Source organism: Oryx dammah, unplaced genomic scaffold (genome assembly GCF_014754425.2).
Source record: "Oryx dammah isolate SB20612 unplaced genomic scaffold, SCBI_Odam_1.1 HiC_scaffold_8, whole genome shotgun sequence".
Taxonomy (NCBI): Eukaryota; Metazoa; Chordata; class Mammalia; order Artiodactyla; family Bovidae; genus Oryx; species Oryx dammah.
The window spans coordinates 22,356,425-22,365,263 of record NW_024070192.1 but is presented as its reverse complement, the minus strand read 5'-3'; the positions used below and the strand labels follow the sequence as shown (position 1 = coordinate 22,365,263).

Genomic DNA, 8,839 nt, shown 5'->3' with positions numbered 1-8,839 from the left:
TGTGCTGGGGGCGTGTGTAAGTCTGTGTAAGGTCTGTGAGGGGCAGCAAGTGCAGCTGTTTCGGTGCCCAGTAGGTGGGTGTGAGGGGGTTTGTAGTGTGGGAATCCTACCCAGGAATTTCCAGGGTTCCTCTACCTGGCCACCACACAGTCATTGACTATTTTTTCATCACGCTGAATCCCAGCTCAATGCCCGGAATGAAACGAGGCCACCGTGAAAAACCGGTCCGGCTTTGCATCTCATTTACATAAATATTTATTAATCGTCATTAAACTGAACAGAAACACGCAATGCACTTCGGGTGTCCGACGGGAGTTTCATCTTCGCTACAAGAGGAAGGTAAAATTGCGTGTGAGTGTGTGGGTGTTTCGCCTGTGGGTTTGCATTTTTGCATCGTGTGTTTGGATGTCTGATCTCCTGCCTCCGGTGGGGAGAGGTTCTCCTTTTGCCCCTTTTATTTTGGGAAACCTCCAGAAGGAGTCCTCAGCCCTCTCCCTGCCCACCTGTCAGCCAGAGCCAAGAGGATGCCTAGGACAAAAACTCCCTCTCCAGCCACCGGAAATCGCCGGGCGCCTGAGGCCCAAAGAGGCACAGTCGGGCAGAGGCGGGGCTGCCTTCAGGTCTGGGTCTCCACCCTTGTCCCGGGAAGGGATAGAGTTGCCTGAGGGGGGTTGGGGGGCAGCGAGCTCTCCTCCCTCTGCCCCACGACGCCAGCTCAGGGCCTGCGTGTGCGTGCGGTGTGGTGTGCGTGTGTGTCTTTCATGCAAACCCTCCCTCCCCAAACCGACCCCCCAACAGTTTGCCATTCCATACAAATTTGGAAACAGATTTTTAAAAAACAGCATGACGCACAACGGGGACGGGGCGGGGGAGGGCAGTGGCACTGGGGCCCCAAATCTCGGAGTCTCTGATTGTAAGAACCTGGGGAGGGGAGGGGGCAGCGCCGGCCCCCACTTCACCAAAGTGCACAGATCCGCGCTTGGGCGGCGCGGCCCGCGGGCCCGGAGGGGCATCCCGGGGCCGGGCCGGGCCGCTAGGCTCAGTCAGAACCTCCTTGCATAGATATTTGTGTCTTTTTATTATTGGTAGTAGTATTTTTTGCCTTTTATTGCTTCTAAAAGTTCTTACTGCGTTTTTTTCTGATCCGGACTCTGCGTTCGGCCTCCGTCGCCTCAGATTTATTATTTTTTTTTTGTATGTATGTTTGTTTAAAAAAGGAAAAAGGGGGGAATGGACTCTAGTTACAAATTATCTTGGCCTCTCTCTTTCCTCTCAATCCACGTTCCCTCCCGCCAAAATTAAAATCACAAAACGCTGAGACTAGGGGTTGGGGATGAGGGCTTCCAGGTCCAGGCTTGGAGCCCAGACTTATGCCCTTTTCAAGAAAGAGGGGGCGCCCGGCTCCTCAGCAGCTCGGTGACTGTTTCAATAATAATAATAATAGGAGGAAAACAGTATACCACAACTCAGCTGCCCCCTTACCAAAGCCTTTGGGCCTGCAGGGGAAAGGGGAAGAGGAGACAGTGCAGGAATTGGGAATGGGGGAGGGGTCTCCAGAGAGTGCCCGAAGAGGGTCCCTGTAGAAGTACTCCCTGGGAAAGAGGAGGAGAGAACCCCTTGGGGAGAAAGAAGGCGAGTCCCCTGGGGGAAGCGAGGCCCCTAGGACGGGCACCCACAGATAAGAGGACCGCGCTGCCCGGGAGAGCGGCAGAACCGACTGCCCGCTCCCCGCACCCCGCGCCGGGGTAGGTGGGAATGCCCCTGCGCTGGGTGGGTGGGGAGGTTGGGGGCAGGGGTGCGGGCAAAGGCAAAAAAAAAAAAAAAGGAGGGGCAGGCGCGAGGTCTCAGTTATGGAAAAACGCATTGAGCTCCTCGTACATGGGGCCCCGGTCGTGGTGAAGGTGCATATCGTATGATAAGAGATTCTCCGAGTGGACGCCCCCGCGCACAGCCGACGAACCAAAGACCAGCCCGTGGCCCGTGGGCCGCGAGCCGGGCAGCGCCGAGTAGTGCATAGAGTAATGGTAGCTCTTCTCGTGGTCGGGCGACGAGTCCTGCTTGAGCGAGAAGTTGCCGTTGAGGCAGAGCGGGGGGCTGAGCGGGCCCTCGTACTCGGAGCTGTTGTAGTCCGGGCTCGCGCCGCCGCCGCCCGCCGCCGCGTACAGCGTCTCATAGGCGGCGCAGTAGCCGTGGGTCCGCAGGGCGTGCGCCGCGCCGCTGCCCAGGCCGCCCGCCGCCTGGCACTGTGCGCCCGCCAGGCGCGAGCACGGGTACGGGTAGGGGTGCATGGCGAACGGACCGCCCGAGCCGTGGAAGCGGCCCGTGCCGTCGGCGCCCTGCTCGGTGAGGAAGTTGCGCGAGTTGAGCTGCAGGCAGCCGGCCACCAGGTTGGTGGTGGGCTGCGACAGGCCCTTGCACAGCGTCTGCACGTAGGACACCAGGTCGGGCCGCTTGCCCGAGCGCAGGATCTCCGAGAGCGCCCAGATGTAGTTCTTAGCGAGGCGCAGCGTCTCGATCTTGGACAACTTCTGGGTCTTGGAGTAGCAGGGCACCACCTTCCGCAGGTTGTCCAGCGCCGCGTTCAGGTCGTGCATGCGGTTGCGCTCCCGCGCGTTCGCCTTCTGCCGCCGCAGCTTGGAGCGCTCCAGGCGCGCCTTGGTCATCTTGCGCTTCTTGGGCCCGCGCTTCTTGGGCCGCTCGCCCTCGGCCTCGTCCAGCCCTTCCTCTTCCTCCTCTTCCTCCTCCTCCTCGCCCCCCAGCTCGCCTTCCTCCTTGACCTCGGCCAGCGCGGCCTCCGGCACCTCGTCGGAACGGAGAGGGACGGGCTTGGCGGCCCGGGCGGGCCCCGGAGCCCCGGGCCCCGGCTGAGGCGGAGGTGGCGGCGGTGCGTCGCCCTTGTCGCTCCTCGGCTCGTCGTCGTCGCCGTCGCCCCAGCTGGCGAACTTGGGCACGTCCGAGAGGAGACCGGGCTCGCTGAACAGGCGGGTCAGCATGGTGCCTGAGGACGCCCGGCGGGCGGGAAGGGGAGACAGGGGACACAGAGTTAGGGGCGCGCTGGGTTCACGCCGCGCCCCCTCCACTCGCCTCCACCCCCGAGTCCAGCGCGGGTTTCTGCCCCGGGGGCCCTGGATGCCCACTTCCTCCGCCTGCCCCACCCCGAGCCTGCTCAGCCTTGCCCCGGCCGCGCGCCCGGGATCTCGGCCCAGGCCCTTTCCCCAGCGCTGGGCCCCGGCTCCACCCCTCGCCTGAACGAGGGGCCGCTCCCCGCGCCGGGTCATCTCCGGGTGTGGCTGGGGACGGAGCTGAGGCTTTAGGGGGCAGATCTCTTCGCCGGGGGGAGGCGGCACGATCGCCCGGAAAGCCTGTTCTCTCCCGGCACTGGAGGAAGGCTGGGCGGCCGCCGGTGGGGACGGCTGCCCCGCTCGGCGGCTCCGGCGGCCCGGGCCCCTCCGCCCTGCTCCCTCACCCTCCCGTGGCTCTCACCCCCACGCTCCCTAATCCAATTTGCAACTTGGCCGCGCGCCGCCCTCGGCTCGGCCCCCACCCCCGCAGCCCCAATTCCAGAGGCGGGAGGACCGTTTCCTCTAGCCCGGCGTCCCCAGCTCCCGGAGCCGGCTCCGGGCGGCGAGGACTGAGAAACCCTGGCGTGGGGAGGAGACGGAGAAAAGCGAGCCCCGTCCGTCTCCCCTGCGGTCGGGGACCCCCTTCCCCCCTTTAAACTGCCTCCCTCCCACACGTCTCTTCAGATCTCGTTGTATTTCGGGATTGATAGGAAAAAAAAAATCCAAATTTGTTTGTTTGCTTCTCTCTCTCTCTTTTTTTCCGGTGGTAGGGAAAGGTCGAAGGTTCCTCCGGGACACCCATAGGGGGTTCCCATCTCAGGCTCTTCACGCCCCCCATGACCCTGCTTCCCCCTCCTCCCCAAGCCCAAGGCGGGCAGAGACGCCTCCCTCCGCAGCCCCCTGAGCTGCAGCCCCTTATGCGAGAGGAAACCCGGGGCTCCTCCGATGCCCACCCCATGAGGGGGCATCATCCCAGGAAGGGGGGATTTGGGGACCGTCCTGTCGGCCGAAGAAGCTGCCCACCCCCCACAACCAGCGGGTCAGATCTAGCTCCCTTTCGGACAACTTACCTCGGAGAGGAGTCAAGGGGAGAGGGGAGGGGAGGGGGGGGAGGGGGGCAAGAGAGAGAGGGGGGAGAAGAGGAATCTTCTCGCTTATTTCATTGTTCCCCCATCTTCAGGGAGCGGGGGCAGCGGCTCCTCAAGGCGGCAGGCGCCGGCGTCTTCAGAGCGCCATGCGAACCGCGGAGCGAGTGTGGCATCTCTACCAGGCGGGGTACCAGCCTCTATGCCAGGCCATATGGGCTTGGCACGTCACGGGCAGCAGCTATCACATGAGAGACGGTGATTGGCATGCGTCTGCATTGGGGGAGAGCCGGCTCCCCCGGGACCCGCCGCCATCTGTCACTCTCTACTCCAAAAAAAAAAAAAAAATTAAATAAATAAAGGAAATAAATAAATATCTCTGCCGCCCTCCCGTCCCCGCCCAACGCAGGGAAAGCAGGGATTGAGAGGGAGGTAGGAGGAGTTGCCCCCCTTGGATATAGAGTCCCCCACATGGGAACAATGGGGTGGCGAGGTTGGAAATTGGGGGGTTTTGATGTTCCCAATTCTATACTCCCTCCCCGGCCCTGCTCTGTCCATTTCTTTCCTTGCAGGCCCCCAAAGGTGGGTCAGGAACCAGAACCTAGGGTCTGGAGAGGGGACCTCTATGCTTGCCCCCACACCCCCCCAGGAGGATCCCCTTGACCACAAAGGGACAGCTGAGACCTCTTCCCAGGGTGGGTGTGGGGGGCGTCCCTGGCCTAAGCCCCATAGGTAGATGTTGGCACCGTGCCATCCCTCATCCCTGTCTGCCCCTCCCCCACCCACCCTCACGCACACACAACATATGTGGCTGAACGAAATTCAAACCAAGGGAAAGACAGAGAAAAGGAAAGACTTGCCTGGATGTCTGTGCCTCTGCATGGGCGTGTGTGTGTGTCTGTGGGGACATGTGTGTGTATCTGTGGAGTCAGCCGATGGGAAAGATTTTCTTGGGTGTTTGGGAGCACATGTAGGTTGGGATCCGGATGGAAAGCAGCCCCTGGGATAAGACTATGTACCCACCGTCTGGGGGTGGGGGAGAGGGTTGGGTCTGGATTCCTAACCCAGAAACCTCTCCCTCCTCTCCCCCCAATTCCCAGCCCCACATACCCTCCCCCTGTGAGACAAGTAGCCTTCCCACCTGTCTCTCTCCTGGCCTCTGACTTGGTTGTTTGAGGGAGGAGGGGGCTGGGCTGGGGGAAGTTCCTGGAGGAGATGCAAGCATTTCCCTCCCCCTTCAAAAAATCCTGAAAGGAGAAGCCAACTCCAGCAGTCCACCAGTGACCAGGGGGAGGTAGGTCAGACAGGCGCCTTGGTGAGCAAAGTAGGAAATTGCTGTTTTATCTTACAGCTCACCTTTCAACCCAGATTCCCTGGGCCAGACACACAGATGCATGGATTGAGGGAGGAAACTTTACATACACACATGTACACACACATGCACACACACACCTGTTCCTCATTCTGTGTACAAAAAATGGATACACACCCCTACTCAGATAGAGTCGTGTGTGTAAGCAGGCAGTCACAATCAGGCGTAGAGAGACCCTGGTCTACACCTTTATTCAGGCATTCCTAGTGTGTTTCAGACCCACATTTCCTATCCCTCCCCATCCTCCAGCTTCCATATGCTAAGACAACTTCAATTATACTTGACCACACTCACTCTGATGGCAAACACGTGCCAAGCACTGGGTGGTGCAAAGGCAGGGGTCTTGTTCTCAGTCTGCACAGGACCACTGTTCTCCTTCTAGGACTTCAAAAAGGAGTCTTGGGCTGAGAAGACACTGATTCGGTGTCTGGTAGAATGAATTAGGTTCTAAACAGAGGCGCACACAGTGGCTAAGGAAGCCTTGGGAGAAGGGGGCTGCCGCTGTGTGAGGCTCAGAGGCACTTGACCAGGTACCAAAAGGCACCTCAAAGCATCCTTCTGTGAAAGTGAGTGTTAGTCATTGAGTTGAGTCTGACTCTTTGGATTCCTGGACTGTAGCCCACCAGGCTCCTCTGTCCATGGGATTTCCCAGGCAAGAATACTGGAGTGGGTTGCAATTCCCTCTTCCAGGGGATCTTCCTGACTCAGGGACTGAACTCAGATCTTCTGCATTGCAGGCAGATTCTTTACCGTCTGAACCACCAGGGAATCCAAATGTCCTTATACTGAGGCCCATAGTGGTGGACTGACTTGCCCAGGACTGTGCAGTGGAGCACAAAACTGGATCTAGAACCCAGGGACTTGACTCCCAACCCAGTGCTCCTTCTATAGTCCCACAGTCTGCCTCAGGGCGCCCCAAGGGTGAGAAGCCCACGTCAACTCTTCCTCCATTCATACATCCTGGTCCTGGGAAGGCACATGATCTGGGGGCACTCTGGGCATGGCAGAGGGGGCCAAAGGATAGACCTCAGGTGGGGCAGAGATTCGGCAGTGCTGGCCAGGCCCCTGTCCACTTCTAGGCACAGCCTCCAAGGCTTTCCTGTTTCTTCACTGAGGCTGGGGGTCTTCAGTCCAGACACATGGCCCTTCTTGAGTTCCCCAGTCATATGGTATTTTGATTCCATGCATATGCTTTGGGCTCCGATTCCTGGCCAACCCTACTTACCATCCTTAAAGAATGCTGAATGCCTTGAACACGTTGCATAACAGCTCTCAGTCTTGATTTCCCCATCTGTAAAATGGGGACAATTATGCTACACTTCATAGGGCTGTTGTTAGCACGAAATAGGATAATGGGTGTATTGAGTTGAGCATGGGGCTAGCAATAGAGTGCACCTTCAGTAAATGTCAGCTCTCCTTTTCCTTAAAGCACTTTGTAAACTGTAATATGCTTTACATTAATAATTTCTTGCACATACCCCCTGATACATACATATTCAGAATGCTTTGTCTACATGGGAACTGAGTTTTTGTTGAATTAATGTGTGAATGAATGGATGAGTGTGTGAATTAATGCTTCCTTGGGGTTGAAAGATACCCCCTGCCCTCTCCTTTGGACACTGAGGCCTGGGTTAAGCCTCACAGGCCCCTACCAGCTCTGTATTCTACTCCAGCGGAGCCCTTTGGAGGGCTTCCATCCCTCCCCATCTCCTTTCAGGAAGGACCTCACCCCGCTTCAGGGCCTGAGGGGTTGGGGGATGTGCCTGGGGGTATGGAAAACTTCATTCCTCTCAGTCTGTTTCCTGCCCCTGTCTTTTCTTTCTTCAGAAAAATGGAACAAGTTTTTCTCACTCGACACATTTCAACTTTTTTTTTAGAAGATACAATAAAAAACAGGGGAAAATTGGAACAGAGGGAGGTGTGGGATGGGCCCTCCGCCTTAGACATGAGCTTGAAAGAGGTATAAAACACTCGTGTCCACATACACACGAACAAGCATGAACAGACAGGGACGCCCGTGCTCCTCTCCATGCACCCAGAGACTCAGAGATGCGGTGATAGAGAGACAGAAAGAGCCAGAAATGGAAGGAAGGAGATGGAAGAAGAAGGACACCCAGAGATGCCATCTGTTCCTCCCCCTGGCATTGGGGGAAGGGAGTTGGTGAGGGGCCTGGTCCCCTCTGGGTCTCTGAGAGGGAAAGCGGAAGGGTAGGCATCTCAGGCAGGCCTGGAAGATTCCCATTTCTGTTACCCACCCCCATCCAGGGAGCCGGAAGCTGAGGGTCTGAGGTTCCCATGGAGACATAGCCCCATCCCAGGGGAGGCCACTGTCTGGGCACCTAAAATGGCTGCCTCAGAGGGGTGGCGGCCATTTTGTGCAGGCGTAGGTCCTGGGTTGGGGAGGGTGGGGCCTTGGGGGCGTAGAGGGGAGAGAGCTGGAGGGGATAGGTCATTCCTGAGCAGTCTAGGGAATCTTGCTCAGAGGACTGGAGAATGTTTTATAAAGCTGTTCTCATTACGCCCCCTGCTACACCAAAAAAAAAAAAAAAAAACCCAGACATAAATCTGTAAACCTTCGTTCCATTCAGACACCCAGAAGGACACCTAGCCAGACACTTGCCACCAACATCACCATGCTCCAAATAAGACTGGTGGGGGCAAGTGTGCTGGGGAAGGGCACTTGATTTCCCACCAAAGGGCCAACCGTGGGGAGCAAGTGGGTGAGAGCCCAGGTGTCCATGCCCCCAGCCATTTCACTGCATCTCGGGGGGCCTCCCAGGTGGAGGTGGTCTGGCCGGTGAAGAGTGAGGGCCGGAGCAGCGCAAGGAGGGGCGGTCTGCTCTGATTGGAGGTGAAGGGCAGGAATGCGGGGATCCTCAGAGGGCCTGTGCTCCTGGCACTGAGTGTGCTGTGGGGAAGGAGGCAGGGGAGGGGGCAGGCTGGCACTGCCCGCGCGGTGACTCTCCCCTCAGTCCCAAGACCCGCAGAGCCTGCCGCCCCCTCCCAGCCCCCTGTCCACCTCCAGTCTGACAGGACGTGGGGGAAGGGAACCTGCCGCTTCTTGCTGGCTCTGGGGTGGGCACCTGCCCCCTCCCCCCGCCCGCCGCAGTGTTCTGGGGAGCGGCGGGCACGCCAGATGGTGTGGCTGAGAATGCGGCGACGTTGCCGGGAGGTGAGGGCTGGCACGGGTGATATGCGGCTGCGTGCCTTGTGGTGCCACCAGGGAGGGGGCGGGGGAGGACCAGTGAGGTGTAGCCCCCATCCTCCGTGCTGACCTCCTGTCCTGACCTCCAGCTCACCACTAGGATTTTCTTTGACTC

General features: G+C 58.7%; 1 protein-coding gene across 1 annotated transcript; it reads right to left on the bottom strand.

The window, feature by feature from the left end:
* Positions 1 to 225: 225 nt before the first annotated feature.
* On the bottom strand, positions 226 to 4,165 carry NEUROD2 (neuronal differentiation 2). Its single transcript, XM_040245489.1, has 2 exons — positions 4,133 to 4,165; positions 226 to 2,998 (listed from the first exon to the last, which is right to left on the bottom strand). The coding sequence occupies exon 2, from the start codon at positions 2,991 to 2,993 to the stop codon at positions 1,845 to 1,847; it is 1,149 nt and encodes a 382-aa protein (XP_040101423.1). The 5' UTR covers positions 2,994 to 2,998; positions 4,133 to 4,165; the 3' UTR covers positions 226 to 1,844.
* Between the last annotated feature and the right edge of the window lie 4,674 nt (positions 4,166 to 8,839).

Bases quoted from the DNA above. Each gene is read 5' to 3' on its own strand.
- NEUROD2 (XM_040245489.1), bottom strand. From the start codon at position 2,993: ATGCTGACCCGCCTGTTCAGCGAGCCCGGTCTCCTCTCGGACGTGCCC.